Here is a 21,483-nt window from a genome sequence, read left to right on the forward strand (position 1 = left end):
TTATGTTTAGGTGACGTACTTGTATTGACACATAATAGTACTACAGTTATCACAAACATAAATCGAGACAAATTGGGAACTGGCCACTTGGAAATACCGTTACGAATACTACAGTGGAAGTTAGTTGAAACACTGATTTTTGTGATGCATAGCATGTAAAAGAAAATAATGTACATCGAACATTTAACGTAGAGCATGTTGCTACAATGGAGTGAAACTTAATGTACAGGACAAGTTTGGGCTGTTGAAAAGAATGATTAAAACGCTTTAATTAATCGAACTTGTAAAAATGTGGGAGAAAAACGAAATGGCTTCAGTAGAAATCAAAGCGGAAGTTTTTTTGTTTTTTGCTTTTTTTTTTTTTTTTTTTTTTTTTTTTTGTTTTTTTTTTTTGTTATTTTTCAGAAATTTTGCACCACCACAAAGTACAAATACAATATTGAAAGTAGGAACTTGCTACAAACACCCAAAAAAATTATGTTCGTGCAAAGAAGTCTCACGAAGCGCTATCCCAACGGATACCAGAGCAGAGTTGCTAATCTGGCTATCGCATTCAGTGTTGGAGCGAGCGTGTCGTTTTAGAAACAGGATTGGCTTCGTTTACAGCGCTGTATGAAAATTCTAGTCCATTTACTTCATTGGCCAAGATTTTGTTAGTCTTGCCGATGCATTTCAATAACGTCTTGACTGAGTAAGCTTTTTGTTTGGCGAGTTAAACGAACATTACAAATTGCAGAAGGAGAACAGATAATCGTTAAAACTTATACACGGATCTATAGTCATATGTGTTAATGGAACAAAGGAAAATTTCACAAGATTTCTTGGAAAATGAAAAAAAAAAATTTTAATAATAATAATAATTGGTCAGCCAATCAAACGATAGTTATTACTAACTTACAATAGTGTTCATTTGCATTTACGAGAAGCACGACGCTCAAATCGTCTCATTCGGCTGATCCATTCTGCCTTCCATTCGATAACAATGGATCTGGTATTGAGTTCGATTCCTGGTCGGCCATACTTGCTATCCTCGGACCCTCCCAAAATTAAGTAAGATCTAAAGAAACAAAACAAAACGAAAATGTGTCAGAAATGCTTACAGTTTAGAAAAGAACTTTTTGTTTTACTTGTTGATTTTGATCTTAGGGCATTTACAAGCAAGATCAGCCATTCGGACCCAGAAGTACGTAAGTCCACGACGTATGCGGTTGTCTCGTGTTTTCTTGAAAATTGTTTGCACATTCATCGTGAATTTTACCCATTCTCCGGCTGTCTCGCGTGCCGTAATCGTCGCCAACAATGCTGTAAATATGTAAAACAGAATCGGATGTAACATTTACTTCAATGTGATGGCGCCTACTGTATAAGAAAATACATGAATAAAGTTTGAAAACCACTTACTGTCATTCTCCACAACCAATGGAGGTATTATGTTTTAAATAAAAGTAAGAGTATTTTGAACAACTTAAACTATTTTCTATTGCACGTTAGCCCCTGCTGACATTATAGCTTTTTAGAAGGCGAACGAATAGCTCCGAAATTTTTAAATTTAAATTTTCAAATTAAAACACTAAGGGATTCTCTATATTTGATCGTTGTTTCGACTTGTCTTCCTTTTTCCCATTATAACATTTGTAGCCGAAAGTGTTAAGCCACACTACAGTTGATACTAGCCAAGTTCTACCAGAGTTGTATGTTTTGTCCCGCTAAAAAGTTTTTGGGTAGGTGCTACTAAATGTGCTTTTTGTCCCATTATTGCCAAATAGTGTGTCTTGGCTTGTGGCACTCCTGATAGCGAGCGGAACAGTTCAACCGCAGAAAATATCAGTTTAAAAAAGCATAAAAATAAGCGGAAAGCTTTAGGGGGAAAAAGGCTGATTTTGCACCTATGGCTTTATACCAGGCTATATAGCACAAAAGTCCTAACTTCCAAAAGTTTTTACTAGAGGGCTTACGAAAGGATTCAAAAGCAACAGTGAGCTAAAATGTTCTAGGTGTTAACAAAGTATAGGCATCAAATATTTAAATAACTTTGATGTTTCAAAAATTCTAATGAAATCCTAAAAAAGCGCATATTTAGCTAAAGGTTTAACTTTTTTGACTGAGCGTATTACAAAGTAACGCATCGCTGCTATTGAATGATATCTCAGCAAAAAAGGAGTAACGTAAAAAAAAAAAAGTAAAACACACAAAACACACAAAACACAAAAAAACTGTTTACCATAATCGCGTTTGCAGTATTTCTTTAGATTCAATCGTCGATTATCCGCTGGACAAGGGCCGCAATTCTCTGATTGTGAACAACGACAAAATTGCAAATATTTCATGTTATTTAACGACAGCAAAATTCCCGTATGTATAAACCATGAGGCTGCACACTGTAATTAACCCTAAGCGGATGATCAGTGTACGCGGACCGGTCTGACAGTCGCTGTCGATTGCTACAGAGAGATAAAACTATGCCGATCCGTTTGGAGTAATGCCAACACCCCCTGGTACATCAATAAAAAATTGGCAAAGCATTTGGCTTTAGTCGCGCGGTTTTTATCTCTCTGTAGGAGTCTCCACCATATCTTTCCACACCTGTTCTTTCCAAAGAGAAAGCGGTTATGATAAAGATCCTGCTTTAGGCTGATTACAGTGCGTCAGCTTATGGCTATCTTTTGTTTTTTCTCCTGGCCTATTCTAGAACGTACAGTCCAGCCATTCTGCGTAATTCTTCTCGTTTTGCTATTCTATTCTACGTATCCCAGTGCCAATGGAAGGTTATGTGCCAGGATCAAGCTCGCCACTAATTAATATCATACTGAACACATTGGATCGTCAATATGTGAATAATTGGTTTCTGGGCGTTCTAAACGAGGTGGGAAAAAAAGATCTGGAACAGCTCCCTGCGTTGATCCGCAATACAGCGGCCTCTTTAGAGAGTGACTTACCTGAATTAGAATTAGAGGTAGGTTCCATTGAAGAGGGTGCTGGATTTAGTGAAGATTTGGGGATTCCTAGTAAATAATTGCACATGGTGTTCAAAAGTGAATTTAATTATTTCATAAAAGAGAGCATAAAAATCATGCAGAGCAAGTCATTATTTTCTTTGAGATCTGTCAATCACTATTTGCAAAGAAATAATTTACTTATTCTCATTGTTAATATGCCCAAAAGATGAAGCTGTTACGTCCAACAATAAATTTTGATTTTAGTTTTAGCTCATGGGCTTGTGAATAAATATTCACATTTTGTGAAACGTGATTCCTGTAAAACTTGTGCAAATACTTTTAGCGACATGTCTTAATTTTGTATCATAGGAAAAACTGCTCACGTAGTAAGACTTACTGCTTAGCAATGACAATCACAACTGTCATAAAAAGGAATCAAGATTCATGCTAGTACTGAAAACCTAGACAAGGCAACACAATTTGCAAGTTCCGTCCAAGAACAATGAAGTTACCCGCATTATGCAGAATACGGTATTAAACAACATATTAGACTAACATGCATAGATTGATAGTCCCATTAGTCGACGGTTTTAATATGACTTGAATAAGAAGGGTAGAAAACATACTGATGCAAGGAGCTATGGGTGACCGACTTTGTTGGTATCCTTTGGCACAACGGTTGCATGTGATTCCGGTGACGCCATCTTTGCAAGGGCATTGCCCAGTGGTTTGATTGCAAGTCCTGCCTGATGCTCCAACTGGATGACATTCACATTCTGTTTGACGTGCCCACCCACAACAAGAAAAAAAAAACGAGAAAACGCGTTAAGTATTCTCTAGCCATGCATCATCGAAACCATGCAAATGTATCACGATCACTAAGATTAGCCTAGCCATACTCTAGGAAATAATGGTTAGTTTTCATTTATATCGGTTATTTGGTAGAAACATACAACAAGCGTACACACCCAATTTCAAAGGGAAAAGACAAACCCTTTTTTTTCCACAGTGTTAAGAAGCTAGCCATTAGCCTATAAGAAATCATTGTTCATTTTAACAAGTTTAGGCAACCATCTTTCACCAAAACACTATTTGTGTTGCTGCATTCCTATACGTAGGCCTATTTCGGTTATAAAGAAAATTTCGGTTTACTTGTTGCGTGTATTTTATTAGGATCGAACCCGCCTGTTAATGAGAATCTATTTCTCTTTGTCTTGCAACGAATATATCATTAGTACTGTAACAAATTGGAATGAAATTGTATTACTTACGAATATCGGTGACGATAGAATGATACGAATTGAGAAGGACAATCAGTTTGTTACAGACGCAACCCCGACTACGTTTCTTTTCAACTATTGTTCCAGACGACAGTTATTACGAGGATCAAAACGATATTTAAACCCGGTGTCACCCCCGAACATTTTACTTTCACGCCCTCGTCTCTGAATTGTCTGCTGTTTCTTTAAGCGACTCCACTGGAAAAAGAATGTGCTTGATCGTAAAGAGGCGGAGACAAGAAAACACCCATTGCCGCTATTAGTCGGCTAAAGATAGCCGCCGCCTACTTCACACGTTGGCAGGCAACACAAGCTGTGGAGCTGCTGACGTCAAAACTCGACAGCTGCGACAAACGGTGCAGCTTAAATTAAACTTCCAATATGACCACAACAATGATCCCAGGAGTTGCATTAGGAGCCGTTGAAAGTGGCATTAGGTCATTTATCACACATTTGTCAGATTTTTTGGTTGCGATGAAACGTGCTGTTATACCTAAGAAGCATTTTAAACTGCTGTACTTTTTGGAGCCAGCGGCTGCTCGCGTACAAACAGCGACTCGCAACCCCGTAGTATATACACCTAATGATTTGTCTTGTCTTATCTGAGATCCCAATGCTCACCCCCGAACGACGCACGCAAGTTTCAAGATCGAGGCGTTATAATCAGGTAATCTTGCCTAACGGGCAGCTCATGACATGAATAAAAGCAAGCGTCCAGCCAATTCAACCGAGAAAACTATGTAGTACAGTTCGTACACCAGGTTCAAAAAGGATACTTGGCGAAATACGATTCCCTTGGCTGTTTGCCACTGCTACACGAAAAGGAGACAGGATGCGGTTTCACTTTACTATCGGCTAAAGCAGCAACAGCTTTTTCTTTTTTTCTTTTTCAAACGGATATGTCGGCGGCCATTTTGAAATCGAGTGTGCAATAGTTAGTGTGATCCCATTAGTAGTGTGATGCTTTTAAATGCGCAATCTAACAATTACTTCCGTAATTCTAGCTTTTAGCCAAGTATTTTCTACTGCTCTAATTTGAATCCAAGCACTAGTATTATCAAACGTCAATTGGTTAGTTGCACTGAATGAAATCATTTCTTTCTTAGACGGAAAAATGCCGACACATATGTACAAATTGCGGTACCTTTGCAAGCTTTGCGATGGGTGATGGGCTTTGCGGTATCTCGATAGTAGCCCTCTTTACAGTAATGGCAATACCTCCCCGCCGTGTTGTGACGGCATTTGAGGCAGACTCCTCCACTTATACGGCCAGATAGTTTGAAGAGTTCCATGTTGAACCTGCATCTTCGCGCGTGCAGGTTGCAGTTGCATGCTGAAATAAAAACAATTCACTACATTAGTCATGATAGTATCGTTAATGAAAACTACACTCTATTTGAACTAACAGAATTACACCTTTTCGCAACTGTTCTGGATCTGGACTTTAAAAATTCAAGAGCATTCAAGCTGGAGTTAATATAGACTAGACTTAACGTAACACTATTGTCAAAGCTACAACAAGGTACGCGGATCTTGTTCAGGTAACGCGCAGCAATTCATTGTATACAGGGAAGTATAAGAATTGTTGGCATGCCCCTTAAACGGCATAATAATGCGTACGTTCAACTAAAAATAGAAGTAGGTAAAGGTAAGGAAATTAACACCAATTCCTAATTTGTCGTAGACTTGATTAATAGTCGCCCTCTTGCCTTGAGCGCCTATTAAGTGAAAGCTTTGATTCTGATTTTCCTTAAAAATTCTCTCTCTTTCGCTTTCGTTTCTTTTTCTTTCTTTCTTTCTTTCTTTCTTTTTGTTTTTATTAAGATGAATGAACAGAATTAAAAAGAGAATTTTCAACCGGAGATACCCTACCCTACTATACGTGTGAGTTTGTCTACAGTAATTAACAGCAGCAAGAGTGTGCGTGAAACGTAATATTTTACCGTTTGACACAACTAAGAAAGTCTTCTGCAGACTGGTGGTTGCATATGATTTGAGGCTTTCTGGAACTATTCAAGTAGCCCGAGACGGCTTGCGTCAAAACCGACTTTTTACGAAATTCTTATATCCTTCTAGGCCTTCAAGTAGAACGCAAAGATGCCCAAGCAGCATTTGTTTTAAGTGGCATAAAAATGAAGGAAAAACGATGTTTAGGCGGCTTGCCCGGTACCGGACAGGATTGTTCCCCCCTATAACTGTTTTGTTTTAAATGACGATTTCCGATCGAGTTGTGTCGTCCCCCTTTTCGTCTCGCTTCAGATTAGGAATTTGTGATTTTTCCCCTTATGCTTAGCTGGCCGTAAATAGATTTCCGATATTGCCAATCAGGGCAGGCTTGGATGGTCACTGAGCATGCAAAGGGTGAATGGAAACAGCGGTTACCGCAATACAAAAATAGAATTACAGCGAGAGTTAAGAGTTTGGGGAAGAAATTGGTTGCTCGTGTTCATATCGGTTGCTTAACAATAAAGGAAAAACCGTGGACTGAAAGTGGGCATAGGGGTAACTTGGATCCGATCCGCATCCGACTAAAGGGAAACCTATCCATAGTCTACTGTAAGGGGAAGACCAATAACCAATCAGTGATTCACCCCTTGATCTTGATTCGATTATTCCCCTCTACCGCCGCCGTTCCTAAAGCAATTAAACGCCATCGATCTTGAGATTGTATTTGCTATTATCGTGTGGCTAACTTAAAGTTCCAAAGATATGGCCACACAATAAACGATTTTCGTAAACACGATAACACCATTAAGCTTCCAACATCCTAGGTTAAGAAATCAGTTAATAGTAGGTAAACAGTTTTTCACGATACTTTCTCCTGAGCGCGTTACAACCAGCGTGTTCTTTTCAAAACTCCGAGTCTTACCGTCTTGAACGTGACCGTTGGTGTTGCATTAGCCGTAACCTGTGCTGCTGTATATGAAATTTGAAAAATATAGTCAGCACTTTTACATGACAATGGGCCAACACTGCAGGAGAGGGAGACGGCGGCAATCGAAGTGGACAAATAAAGCAGTTTCTCGTGTTGATCTTTCTTTCAGTTTCACCATGCGATGCGCAGCGAACACGAGAGACGATGTTTTAACCTGCAGGTCATGATGCGAAGGTGTGCGTGGTCACCACGGCAGCCCTTTTGGCTTTCACGGGTTCGTGATGTACAAAAGCATACGTTTAAGAAAACCTTTATTGCTTTTCAGTTTGTTATGCCTTAGTTATCGGAAAGGTTTTAGTTCATGGATTCAGGAAAAAACTAGCTTCAATTTAGGGCAGGACAAAATGAAATCAAACCATTGTTTTCTCGCGTCGGAGTATTTCAATTTTCACTTGACGGTAGGCCCAACTCTTGTCTACCGCAACCGTTGAAGATTGGCTTGAGAGGGTGAAACGTGTTTATGTCTAGATTTTACTGGAGGGCATCAGCTCAGAGGGCTGAATATGACGCATCTCATAATTATCCCGACATTTCATTTGAATCACAAATGCTGACGGGCTGGCTTGGTTTAAAACTTGAAACTTATACCAGCAATGTGAGGTACGGCAAATAAACAAAGGAAACACATAGTCAAAATACGCAGAAGTGCCTAAAATAGCGCATAAGACTAGTCTACTAATACATGCTTAAACATAGCTTTCTGTTTGATATCTGGTAATAGCCTACTCGAACGTAAGCGAAATGAAACCTATCCGCTGAAAGAAGTAAGGCCAAATTTAGAAACGACGACTGTGAATCGAATGCAGTGCAAGGAAACCAACTTGACTTCGAACATTTTACATGTCCATCAAAGTTTAATCGAAGGCACGTGCTGACAAGCAACTAACGTTCTGACAAAAAAAAATATTTTTCCAAAAATTCATTCCATTTATGGCAGTAGATTGCATCATCTGCGCGAATGCAAGAAATATAAACAATTTGGCATTCTTCAAGCTTCAAGCTTCAAGTACAAAATAGCCTACGCAACACAATTAATAGGGTGTTTTATTTTTATTGTTTAAAATGGTTTAAAACTAATTTCTACCTGGGACAAAGGCGTGCCGTGTAGTGTTTTATGTCCGTTCATTTAAGCGCGACGTAGAAGCAGCCAATAATTAACGGAGGACATGCAAAGACAATTAGGATTGCTGTTCAGCTGAAGTGTCCGTGGCCAGGCAGAGAGACACAACGAGCACGGCGAAAGGCGCAATGACAGATTACCCAATGTATCTTAGTGTCAGCTGTCAGCCCAAAGATTGCTTAACTATTATTCAGTGCCATCGAGCGTAATGCAAAACGCCAGATTAGGCATTATAGATTCATGTTTACCATTTTCTACGGAAAAGCAATCAACACTAAGCGGATGTAGAGGTCCAAAGCTCACAGGAAAGGGATCAAATATATTGAGTAGGATTTGTTTGCATAAACAGTATACACAAACCAAATAGGAGAACACAGCCAACGGTGGAAAGAGGACAACGCCCATTGCGTTCTCTCACTCGCGTAAACATGCCCTCAACCACTACACGGCAACGGACATTACACAAAGCTCACTTTGCCTAGTAACTCGCTTCTATTTCCGTGCCTTTCTATTATGTAGGAATACCTACTTTTTTTTTTTTTCTTTCAGAAAGAGGTATTTATTTTTCATTTCATTTTTATTTTTTTCGAAAGTAGCAAATTCTGTTGGAAAGAATTAAAACAAAAATCTCTTGGGTCGTTTTTCGAAGAAATTTTATCGATCAATCTAATTCCCTGAATGCCCAAATTACCAGTTTGGTGATATAACTGTAAATTCATTTCATAAGCCTTTAGATAGCGAGTGTCACTAACGGCTGAGGGGCATCAGCAGATCGGATCTGGCAGCTCGTTCGAATGCAAATCCGCCGTAAAGCATGCATATAGAACGCATCGTTTGTTGTCTGCGAGGGACTCAGTTTTTTTTTTTTTTTTTCCGAGAGGGGGGAAATGAATTAGAAATCATAACTGGCGCTGCGGTGGCAGTCATGGCAGGGAATGCTATAGGCCAAGGGGAAACTGTTCAGAGACTTTTCGAGCTGTAGCGAAAGATCTATTGTGAATGAGAAAAAAAAAATAAAATAAAAGGAAAAAAAAAAAAAAAATGAAAGAAAGAAAGAAAGAAAGAAAGAAAGAGGAGGACGCAGAGGTCGATTATTATGGAAGACCCCGGCTGGAGTCTGATGAGAAACTCAGCGAGGGGGCGATGCGATTTGCCAGGCGGACAATCGCGCAGCTATAGTCAGCTATGCCGCATTCGCTCTTCTAAAGGTGTATATACCTCTATAAACCTTTTCACACATTGCTGACCTTCCTTCCACTCCCCAGCTATAAACATAAAATATACCAGCTGAAGCTGATGTAGCAGGCTTTGGCTTCGTGGCGTGCTATGCTAGTGTGTGTGTGTGTGTGTATGTATACCAATTGTGCCGTGTACCAAAACACCCTCTCCTTCCGGTTTAACGTGTTTTCTCTGCCCTTCTCCAAAAATGAAACGAAGGTGGGTTTTTACCATCACAGCTTCTTTTTTTTTTTTTTTTCCTTTACCATTTTCATGCAGAAAAATAGATTGAGGGGAAATAAAGTACACTCCATTGTGCACACAGACGTATAGTAATAGAAATGGTAAGGTAGACGCGCAGTGCACGTGGACACACACCGGTTGTAGTAAATATCTATAGCACAAATACAATCAAAGTCTAACCTTTTCTTACAAGATTTATTTATTGCTATTATTTTTTTTTATTATTATATATATATATATATATATTTTAAATACAAGATTGAGCCAGGTAAAGATAACCGTCCGTAAAGGGAATATGTGAGTGGAATGCGGAATAGCCTGGATTGGGTTCGTGTTGAAAAACAAGGCTAAGTGAATCAAGAAAATCGCTTACATAACATGCCGCTTCATCTTCCAGATCATCTACCATAACATGTCAGACGGAACTCGAGAAAAAGAGCTGCCCTAAATGACTACGGACTTTGAAGTATTCCACCTGAATTTAATGAAACTGCCTCAGACGACTGGAATGACAATAAAAATATGAGCCCAGTTTCTCTATCTTCGATTTGAAAGCTCAACTCGCCATTTTTCAAAGTGTGCGAGAAAAAGGGGCTAGCAAACGGGTGGGAGGCTGAGGGAAGATAAACAAAAAATGCGCTTCACACAAGACTTTTGGAAGGCAATGGTGCAGCACACACACACACACACCGCACAGCACAACAAAAAAAGGAACAAAAAGAAAAAGAAGAAAAAAAGAAACGAATAGCGACCGAGGGAAAGAAAAAGTATGGTCAAAGAAAAAGAAAAATAATAAAAGAAACTCTTTCCGAATATTCCAGGTATTCTTCTCTTGCACTGCGTTCGTAGGCCATCCATTCAGAACTCACCTGCACAAGCCCCGACTTGCCTTTGATGCCGCTACGATGACCCGTAATCCCTCCCCAGTTCATTCCCTCCTGGCTCATGGGGCACCTTTTTTTTTTCTTTTCTTTTCTTTTCTTTACTTTTTTTTTTTTCCTTTTCCTCCTAACGTGCTCTAAACGTACCTATACCCTCCCTCTCGTTGTTGAAAAAAGCAGCTGCATATTGCTCTAAAGGCACGTTTCTCGCCCTGCTTTTGGGAATCACTTTAAAGCCGAGAAGAAAAATATTTTGTTTTTCTGTTTTTCTTTTTCTTTTTCCCTTTTTTTCCCTCTCTCTCTCTCTCTCTCTTGTAAAGAATACGGGAAGTCAAAGAAATGTAACTGAAACAGAATAAACGTGTACATGCGCTTATAGGCCAACAGCTGTGTAATGAATTGGGCGCTGAAGAATCCTCCTTGCACACGGCTAAAGAATTAACTCATTTTCATCTCTGTTAATGGGAGAAACGTCAGGAGCTGGAGGGGTCATACGTGTACATGTTGAGATGATGCAGGTGGAACACAAAAGGTGACCACCCGCAAACCTCTCATTACGCCTCTTAATTCCCCTACAATCTTCTCTCACAACCACCTCCTTCCCCTCCCCAACCCCCCCTCTCTCTCTCTCTCTCTCTCTCTCTCTCTCTCTCTCTCTCTCTCTCTTCCCTTGGCGTTGGACTGTGGCATTTGAATGGCCGCCAGCAGCCAGCATTTGCCGCATTTGAAACGGACGAATAGGGAGCATTTGAGTGCACACAATCACGTAAAATACTCGACAATTTTTGGCCCTTTGATCCAACTATACCGAATAGATAATTGCTACCTTGCCGAAAGAGAGAACCGACCGACATGAGACGGATCCTATAGGCGGATGGGTGGTGCCATCAATCGAACTATTGAGCAATGGCCTCTTGCATTCACGAGGCTCTGGTGCGCCACCCTGCCCACCCATCAGATTGACCCGTTCCTAATCGTGCTCGTCATCGCATGCTATTTCTTGCATGCCAGACTCGATCCATTGTCTTGGTTTTTGTTTTTCTAGCATTTTCCCTTGCTTCTGACAGTCGCTAGTGGCCATCTCAGTGTTGAACCAGAAAATGCTACATTTCAAAACCAGAAGAACGACGTTCGTCAATTGACGGTCGTTTTGTTTGACCGAAAACACCTTGGACTGATGAGCAGTCGCGAAAGATCGAATGCGATGCGAACGACGAGAATAACACAGACGTCCATTCAATGAACAGTTGACGCTCACCAAATGTCAGCTGGACACAAGAGGGGCAAATTGTCTTATGTTTCTCCAAGTTTCTCTTTCTCCTTTCTTCCAGTGAAGGGATAGCCGCGCAAAATCGGGAAAGAAACAAAAAATGGGTTGCAATGTGCACGTTTGCCTTATCTAGTTATCTACAACATTGATTGGGATTGGGCGGAATGTAAAACTTTCTTGTATATATCGAACACGGCGACTGGTTTGTTTACTGTCAAGATAAGCAACGATTTTTTGTTGTTGTTTTGTTCTATCCGTGTTCGGCCAACCTTGACCATTTAACGCGACATTCTTTCTGTCCCTATGACACACGACATTTTACATCTGTTTCTTTTCTTTGGACTTGAAAACTTTCATTTCCTGTTCGACGGTTGTGCGTTGATGTCAAACAAGTCTAGAGCAGCGCCTAAGTGGGGCCCGGTGCCCTCCGATATTTCTTGTTTTCATTCTTGTATAACACGTTGGAAAGCTGCGATCAACTTTAAGTCCTTGTGTTTGTTCAACACACATTTTTGTCTCCAAACACGGTTGATCCGGCAGCAGCTATCAGCAGAGATGGTCAGTTACCGTTCAGGGTGGAATGAATCAATGTCACGTCACACAGACGGACGGAGAGACAGAGAGACACAGAGACAGAGAGATGTGGCATCTCTTCTCCTTTTCTTCCTGGTTCTCCTCCAGTTCTTCGCTTCTAGACGAGTCACTCGATGGAAATGGAGAGCACCCCCCTCCTTCCCAGCTCCAAAAAAAAAGAAAAAGAAAAAGAAAAGAAAAAAATGAAAAAAAAAAAAAAAAGGAAAAAGAAGAAGAAAAGAAGGAAAAGTAGAAAAAGGAGAACGGATGGAATGTCGGGTTGTGCTGCATCGTCAGACATCAAATTTATCTATGAGAAACTTTCGATACTCTCGCTACATACCTGGTTGGGGTTAAGGAAGTGGACGTGGAGCATACGAAACAGATGATACACGTTAGGTGTATACATTCGGCTATCTGTTGTGTTCAAAAACGCTGTTGGCACATGAGATATTGATTTACATCTGCAAGCCCGTTCTTGAATAATGAGGATATAACCTGCGATGACACCGCGCAGCCTAATATAACACGTGCATCCCATTTTCTGCTGTCAAAAACGTCGGCAGGCAATAGCCAGCCATGGCAACAATAAGCATTTCACATTCAACTTGTATGAAAAAATATAATAAATAAATATAAAAAAAAATAAATAAATAAATGAAAAATATATAAAAAAAAAAAAAAAAAGATTTCAAGTAGTCCTTGTGACGCTTTGAAAGAAGAAGAAGAAGAAGAAGAGGAGAAAAAAAAGTCGACGTTTAAAAAAGGAAATGGCTTTCACCTGAAAAGACCCTCTTCTATCTTTATATAAATTCGTCCTTGTTCATACGTGCCAGATAGTGGCACATCATTGTCTTCACGAGCCAGCAGCGGAAAAAGGATAGCCAAGAACAACGTTTCCTTATCGGGATCCGTCACTGGCTCAACAACGATTTTTCCCTCTCTATGGTAGGCCCCTGCTCGCTGCCAGCTCTCGAATACCAACTATCCACGGGACAACAAAGCTGTTGGACATCCCTCTTGACATGCGGGATGAAACTATAGACATACTGCCGCTCTTCTATATATACAACAACAACAAAAAATGTATATATAAAAAAAATAAATAAGCCACGTACAAAAACTCCGGTAGATGAACGTTTTCATGCTTCGACACGGTCCACGTGTGTACGTTTTGGCTATCAATGTCTCCCTCTTTTTAACACATCGATCGCATCATTTATTTCATTTATTTATTTTTTTGCTTGGAAGGGGGAAGGGAAGGGGGACGGCCTAGAGGGGGGGAGGCAAGCACGATGCAAAAGAGATATCCATATGTGATTATCGTAGTGGAATGAGAGAGGGGAGAAAAGGAAATAATGGTTCAAATAAACATTTCATTTATGGACGTCAATAACAAAGCGGTTGACGGGCTCAGGAAATTTTTCAATTAAACTGAGCCTCAAATGCTGCTCTTCTATTCCCGTGAGCTAGTAGAAACGGCTGTTGGGGGAGGAAAAAAAAAAAAAAACGAGAGAAAAAAAAAAAAAAGGGAAATCCAAACGATTTCTTGAAAATGCCCGAGAAATATGGAAATAACTGCGGTGTGCGACTAGGCAAGCCAGCCAGTCGCGAGGAATAACATCGTGCTCCTAAATAACTCGGCAGCAGCCATATGGGGGGAGTGTGTGTGTCTAATGAGCCCATTATCTGATCGTTAATAGGTGGTCCCAGTTTCTCTCTTTTTTCTCTTTTTTTTTTGTTTTGTTTTGTTTTTACTCTGCCTCCTTTATCTTTTCTTTTTTTTCCCCCCTTTTCGGTATTTGACTCACATTCAGCAACAGATCCAAGATTGCAACTCTCCGCGTTCTCTTTTTTTGGTCATAAACCTTCTACGCCAGATCTTCATCGCTCTTGTCCACAACATTTGATTCAACCGTTTTGATTCCTTGGCTAATCCAAAACCTCCCAACCATTTTTGCTTTTCTCCTCCGGCCAAGGCACAGGAGGGCCGATAATTGTAGTCACTTATCGCCATGTCACGCACAGATGGTTTCGTTCTTCATCCTATTCGACTGAAGCATCCAAACAATTGTGTTCATGTGTTCATGTCAACCTAGGCCCAGTTTTCACCTGTTTTAGGTTTTCCTTTTTTTCTTTTTTTGGTTTTTTTACTCTTTTTTCGATTGTCTATTCATAGAAAAGCGGACATTTGACCTGAGCCAAGATGGTGGGAAATAAGATAAAATTTGCTCAATTTGACGGCTCCGTTCTCGCTAATGGGTTTTTTCCGTTTTTTTCCAAACGAAAAGATCAATGAGGATCTCAAAGAGTCCCCAAATGAATAGAAACGACACATTCTAACTACCGTTGCGATACCAATGAACGCGTCACCAAAAATAAATTCAAAGATCTCGATGTGCAGGGTACTTTGAAATCACTCCCACATGTTTGGAACGGCGAAAACCAATGAACATTCGTCCCCCGCACACGCCTCTAGTTTTCGCTCATGAACTTGATGTTTTAAAAACGCATTTTGACGAAAAAAAGCAAAAAACAACAACAACAACAACAACAAAAGGATAAAATCTACGCCAAAACAGCGCTAAAGTGAAAAGCAACAACAACAAAAAGTCAGCCGGTCTGTCAAAAGGTTTGTACAGCCTCCTGCCCACCGCCTGCTGCCCACCGCCTGTTGCCCACCGCCAACGAACTCAATCCCAAATTGTGATTAGCTCGAAAGACAATGGCAAATTCAATAAACGTCTGGAGTCTTAAGGGCATTTTTGGTTGCCTCGAGATTGTCTCTTATGGCTTAGCGTAAAATTTGAAATCATAGACAAGGCATCGAACGACTTTCCGCTAGGCGACTGTTGCCCTTTAAAATGAATGCGCCAATCGATGGCTTCACGGTCGTTATTACATGTAATTTGGACGGAGCCAGTTCAGCGCCTTTGCGATTGAAATTGGCTATCAACAGATTTCAATGCTATTACACTGGAACGAGAAAAGTATGTTTCTTCAAGAAATATACATTAGGAAACTCTTTCGTGCCCATTCAACTATCTCTCATGAATATATTTCAGCTCTAATTTGTTAGTCTTGAAGAAAGAAGAAACAAGAAAAAAACAAAAAAACAAAAAAACAAAAACAGAATAAAGAAAAATGGATGGGAATAGGAGAAGGTAGGCCTGCAGTCATTCAACTAGTCGTCGGTCGGTGCGCTAGATTTATGCTTAGGGTAGCCTGACTGCCATGGAAAACTCTAAATTCAGGCAAAGGCAACGTCATTAGGCCGCTTACGCTCGTCTCCTTTGCCTAATACTTGTTGCGGGCTTCATCTCGTAAACGTCCGTAACAAACAAAAGCAAATCAAGGCATCACTTCAAAGCACCGACATTCTGTTTAGGTCGTCACGATTGCGGCTTTATTAGCCTACTCAAATCAGAATGTCTTCTGGCCAACTAGAAAGACGAACAGTGTAGCAATCCTGCAAGCGCAGTTGACAGCAATGTGACAGACGAGTGAGTCTCGTGAGTCTCGTGAGTCTCGTGAGGGTCGGAAAACGCCGAGTGAATCCTACCTTTGCATTCGTTGGCGTCTTTGGCGGTGGCGCGTCCCCACGGCCGATCGAAATGAAACGGTTTGCATTTCTCGCAATCACGTCCGGCTGTGTTGTGGCGACAGTCGCAGCCGAGATGTCCGTCTCGTCCCTGGACGCAGCGCGAGGCGTGACCGTTGCATTTGCATCGTCCGCCAACGGCGAAATCCGCCGCCGCGTAGAAGGAATAGTCGCGAACGGAGACGGCAGCGGTCGACCCGTTGTTGTTGTCCGCGCTTCCGCCGCCGCGCTGGTTGTCCTCTCCGTACGGGTAGAAGCGATGGAAGACGACGCGGACATCGGTGGCCGTCACCCAGTCCTGCAGGACGGGACTGTTCTCGAAATCGAAAGCGCTAGGCCTGCCCTCCATCGTGCTGAAAGCGATGCGCGATCCGGACAGCGGATCGAGTAGCGAATGAGCATCGGTGCAGAGAGCCTCCTGTTCGTTGGACTTGGTGATGATGGCGCGGTTGGGCCGGCCGTAGAGTTTGCGGCACTGCGACGAGTAGTACTGGAACGCTTGCCACGTCTTGCCGAAGTCCATACTCTTGTAGATGGCCAGGCTGTCTGGCTTACGGCCACAAAACTGTAAGCTGATGTAGGTTAACTCGTATTTCTTGCCCAAGGACAGTGTCAGCGTGACGTTGTTCTCGGTCAGCACGGAGCCGCCCGACGACGGCAGCACGGGCTGAGAAGAAGAGGCTGACGACGGCGACGAAGGCGGCGACGAGACCAACGGTTCCGACTGCCAACAGGTCATGTTGTTCACGTTGTGCAAATCAGTCAGATAGGTGGAGGGGTGGCGTCGGCGGGCGTTGCTCGCGTCGCACACGCTGCACAGCCGAGCCAGTTCGCCCTTCTCGTCCGTGTTGGTGTAGCAGTGGCGCGACGGAGGGTTGCCGCACGTCGACGTGGCCACCACTTCTTTCCCGAAGGCGGCGTTGACGAAATCCGGTACGCAGCGTCGCGAGCGCAAAATAGTGCCGCTGCTGGAAACGGCCGTCGACGCGCCGGATGTCGCCCCTCCGACGGCGCCCACACCTGCCTGATTGGCCAGACCGATTGGAATCTCTTCGTAGCACGGATCGGGAGGATTTTGTTGGGCTGCAAACATGTGCAGAAAACCGCTGCTGCCACCGCCGCCGGTGACGCTGCTGCTGCTGCTGCTGCCCCCGCTTCCGTTGCTGTTGGTGCTTTTGGCCGTCACCGTATTGGTGGCTGTCAGTAGAGAAACGGCCAGCAGAATCATTTCCCAGCTTTTCAGCGCCATGTTTTGCAGCTCCGCGATTTGCCGATCCGAATATGGTGTGCGCTTTTTACGAATTTCACAGAACAACGCCTAACGGATGTGTCCACCTTCCGGTCCTCAATTCAGCCCTCGTTCAATTCAAGTTCAAGTCGAATGTTTTGATTAGCGCAGATGGAGGCGTCGGCGTTTTCGATTCCGAAGTAGCCGCTCTAGTCGAAAACTAATTAGCACGTCGAATCTTTCGTTGACACTGATTATCTTTATCTTTCAGCGTCGTCTAGTTTTTAAGAATATCAAGTTCATGATTTGTGATTCGCACGTGCTACCATTTCGCTTTCGACTTCTCGACCGACCCAGAAGCTAAGTTGTTTCAAGTCGATGAAGATAGCTAAGTATGACAACGATTATTCAAGAGTTCAAAAATGAAAGAGTACCACTGGCAAAGTTCGACACTGATCCGTCCGCTTCACTGCACTAAGTCTGCAAATGGGCCGAAAATTTAACTTTGACAAATCTATTTAGATCTTGTTTCCCCAATTCAAGTTCAGTCTTGTTTTTTTTTGTTTTTTTTGTTTTGGTTTTTGTTTCGTTTTTTGTTTGGTTTTACTAGGCGAAAGCGTTTTGAAAGTAGGCAAAACAGGGAAGGGAGACGAGAGCTTGTGTGAACGGAACAACAGTCGACTACTAACTGAACTGAACCCGCCGCTGTCGGATCGCTTACCTCTCTAGCCTCCCGAGAGTGGCGAACCGTCACCGCCTAAGAAGTGTTGCCGTGGTGGGGGGCTCGCTACCACCCCGATAGGCTAGTCAGCTCGTTCTTTTTCATTTTTGTCGGTGAAAAAAAAAAAAAAAATCCCAAAGGAATTCGCACTATTTTTCTTATTCATTATTTTTTTCAGTACAAAAACTTGTGTGCATTTTCGACGGTGACACATTCAAGTGCTAAATGCAGATGGGCGGACACCCGAGTCACCAAGTTGCATCCAAATCCTCTGCTTGTGTTGTGTTTTAATCAATAAAAAAAAAATAATAAGAATAAGAATAATAATAAATAAATAGATAAATAAATAAAAAATGTTGGACCGGATGAAACATTTTATTACAAAATAGCCGAAAATGGGTATCACGAGTTTTCTCTTTGATACTTTTGGTTTGAAGTGTGTATCGCATTTGTAGAAGATGGCTTTGCCTCACTATGGAAAGAGATTAATAAAACGTGCCAGACTCATGGCATTAAAGAGAGAAAGAGAGAGAGAGAGAGAGAGAAAAAAGAGGAAATTAGAAAGTGTTGGACAAAAAATAAGTGTAGGACAAGTCTACAAGAATCTGGAAGGGGGAAGAAGGAGAAAAAGAACACAACGAGGGAGGGAATATATATCTTAAACTTGGTGTCGAATTTTGTGGCCGAGGGTGTGGAAAAGCACACTGTCGGACATGGGCCACAGTTGTCACTCGGAAAATGAAACTGACCTCCCTCCAGTTAACCTCCTCCTCTTCCTCCCTGCCTTCTCATCACCTACTCTCTTCCAGTCTTATGTTCTTTCTTTTCTCGGCTTTTTTTGTTTTTTATTTTTTATTCCGTGATCCCAGCGAGCCCCTCTCTCTCTCTTATTCTCTTCTCATATATACTAGACACACACACACACATACACACACACATTCACACACACGCTTGCTCCTCCTTTGTTAAGAAGTACTGTCCTTTTTTTCTTTTTCTTTCCCCTCCCCCTTGGACGGCTCGACTACTTGCAAGCAACCTTTCCGTTCTACTATTTCTGAGTCCTGACTCTCGGTATTCACAATCTGCCCTTCTCAATGGAATTTCATATTATTTCTTTCTTTCTTTCTTTTTTCATCTCGAATCAACGTTTTCTTCCTCCAACCAAAATCCGGTTGCCCTCGCAAATGCACAGCATAGTCAAACGCAAATACTTCCAATTAGGATGCGAATGAATTGCAAATTGCCAAACAGGCGACTTTGCTCTGTCGCTACCAAAACGGAACTTTATTGATTTATTGATTTATTTATTCATTTATTTTGTTATTTTTTTAGAAAACCTTCAACACCTGGAGTTTTCTGGAGGTCGCAAAATAGGAGTGAGGAGTAGGACAGTGCAAACGCTTTGATCAGGTACGGACATTTTCCCTTGGCGTGCTATGATGACGTCGGTTTCTTCCCGTCGTACGTGAGCACTCCTCGGCGCGTGAATGATGTAATCTTTATTACAGATTACGAAAATGCTTGATTTCTATCTTCGCGCTATGCATAATTTCTCAGCGCTCAAGTTTTACATCTCCTTACTTAGCAGCAAATGGAGTAAATGAGTTTTCTCATCTACTAATTCCTTAAAGTAATAACGAATGGAAAACTGATGACTCAGTAGAAGATATGAATTATGATAGGAGGAGATGGATGACTCGAGCTTGCAAGCGCATGCGCGACAACAGCCATTAAAACATTTATAGTTTCTCAGATTAAAAGGTGGCTACGTTTCGACGCAACGATGAGCCCAGGGGCTTAGCAATTACTCCCAGAAGTCTAAGGCCATCTAAAACTTTTCTTCACAAAACATCACATTTATTATGTAAAACCAATTAAGTAGCCTAGTTGTCGAAATGGAAGGAGGAAGCCCAAATTGAAATAAAAGTGCAACGTATTACTCGTAACTTGCTGTCGGTCAAATTCGGAGGAAAACTTCCGAAAAGAAACATACGCTTCTGTTCTTGAATCCATACCAATCTTTGTAATGCCTCACTGTCCACACAGTTGCACCCAGCGTACAGCTACGCCGAAGATTATTACTTGGTGGTTGTGCTATGCATTAGCAATCTAGCATAACATTTATCGAATTGCTAAGCAATTAATCAAATGGAGTGTTGTTCCCATGTTCCCTGTTAACCGGTTTCTAAAAATTGAGAGCGATTCCTACTTGCAGAGCGCACAATATCTATCTTCTATGTTTGCCACAGACTGAAGTTAGCATGGATATGTCAAAGCTGAAAGATCTACCTTAAATACGTATATCGCTACAGTGTTACCCAAAATTACGTATCGCTAGTTTATTTAAGTTTGATGAAACAACTATAGACTCGAAATAGCTGAAGTCGAGAAGGAGCTTGCCGTTAGGTGAGTGCCATAATAGGACAATAAAAGTAGAATTAAAGTTTAAATTCTAGGATTTGACGTTCTTTTTCCTGCTTCTTTCAGTGCTGTATAGCGATAAAAACCATATTTCAGGATAGGTTGCGACAGGCGATAGAGAATTTGTATTAGGCTGTCACTTTTGAATAACCAGCTCTCATGACCAAATCCTCGCTACAGTTGTTTTTGCACGTCCCCTCTCCTGCTCGTTTTTGGGACGACAAAGAACGGGATCGCTGTAGAACGTGCTGCATAATCAAGACGAATAGATCAACTCATCTTAAAGCTCCAAGACGGACATGGTTATTTTTTCAGCACGACCATACTCCACTAGAAAAGAAAGAACAGGAAGACGGTGCTTTTTAGCTTAAACTTATCCTTCAAAAATATGTTATTTATTCGTCTAGTAAAATGCTGTCTACAAATTTCTCTAAGGGAAATGAAAAAAAGATATTTAATTCGAAATTTCACTTTAAGGTAATTTCTAAAGTTTTGCTTATATCGGTGCAAGGTATAAAATGCGAATCAAGCAGCTGTACGTAATAACGTCATTTACGATATGGTAATCTGTGTTTTTAACGACATCATCACAAATCGTTCTTCGATGCGTTTTATCTTTCACTGAGATCAAATAATATTTTTTTCTTCATAGAAACAAACCTAAGTTGTTTTCCTCCAGAAGGGTATTGCTTTACAAAGTAAAAAAATAATGTCGATTGACAGCGAGAAAGTGAATAACATTCATGAAAAATGTGATGGCTAAAACTTGCAATGCTATTGGGGCGTATTGTTGAAGACTTGAAGCAGTGAGCAATCCCCGCTGCAACCGGGACGAAGTTGCACCCAAAGTTTTATTTCGCAATTATATAAATCCATAAGCCATATAATCCCTGAATGAAACCTAAAGCCATAAGTCGCGACGACCTTAACACTCACATTAAGAAATTATACTCTGAGAATGCTCTTAAATGACAGGGACTAATTGTAATAATAATAATAATAAAAAAGAAGATAACAGAAAGCATTAGAAATTACAATGCTACTGGTGAATTATTC

At 41.3% G+C, this 21,483-nt stretch overlaps 1 protein-coding gene across 2 annotated transcripts; it reads right to left on the reverse strand.

Annotated features, from left to right (window-relative positions):
* Positions 1 to 5: 5 nt before the first annotated feature.
* On the reverse strand, positions 6 to 18,001 carry LOC116932147 (netrin-3). Of its 2 annotated transcripts, XM_032939915.2 has the most exons (7): positions 16,019 to 17,997; positions 5,361 to 5,549; positions 3,563 to 3,712; positions 2,937 to 3,002; positions 2,222 to 2,290; positions 1,128 to 1,302; positions 6 to 1,057 (listed from the first exon to the last, which is right to left on the reverse strand). In XM_032939915.2, exons 1-7 carry the CDS (start codon positions 17,304 to 17,306, stop codon positions 907 to 909), a joined length of 2,088 nt encoding a protein of 695 aa, XP_032795806.2. In that variant the 5' UTR covers positions 17,307 to 17,997; the 3' UTR covers positions 6 to 906. The 2 variants fall into 2 exon arrangements, with proteins under 2 accessions (XP_032795806.2, XP_032795807.2); XM_032939916.2 differs by lacking the exon at positions 3,563 to 3,712 and having other exon boundaries at positions 16,019 to 18,001.
* Between the last annotated feature and the right edge of the window lie 3,482 nt (positions 18,002 to 21,483).

This window comes from Daphnia magna, linkage group LG7 (genome assembly GCF_020631705.1).
Source record: "Daphnia magna isolate NIES linkage group LG7, ASM2063170v1.1, whole genome shotgun sequence".
In the NCBI taxonomy this organism is placed as follows: domain Eukaryota; kingdom Metazoa; phylum Arthropoda; class Branchiopoda; order Diplostraca; family Daphniidae; genus Daphnia; species Daphnia magna.

Bases quoted from the DNA above. Each gene is read 5' to 3' on its own strand.
- LOC116932147 (XM_032939915.2), bottom strand. From the start codon at position 17,306: ATGGCGCTGAAAAGCTGGGAAATGATTCTGCTGGCCGTTTCTCTACTG. The intron at 3,713-5,360 runs GTACCGCAATTT...CACGTCAAACAG, and splicing joins CCATCGCAAAGCTTGCAAAG to AATGTGAATGTCATCCAGTT. The intron at 3,003-3,562 runs GTATGTTTTCTA...ATTATTTACTAG, and splicing joins ACCCATAGCTCCTTGCATCA to GAATCCCCAAATCTTCACTA.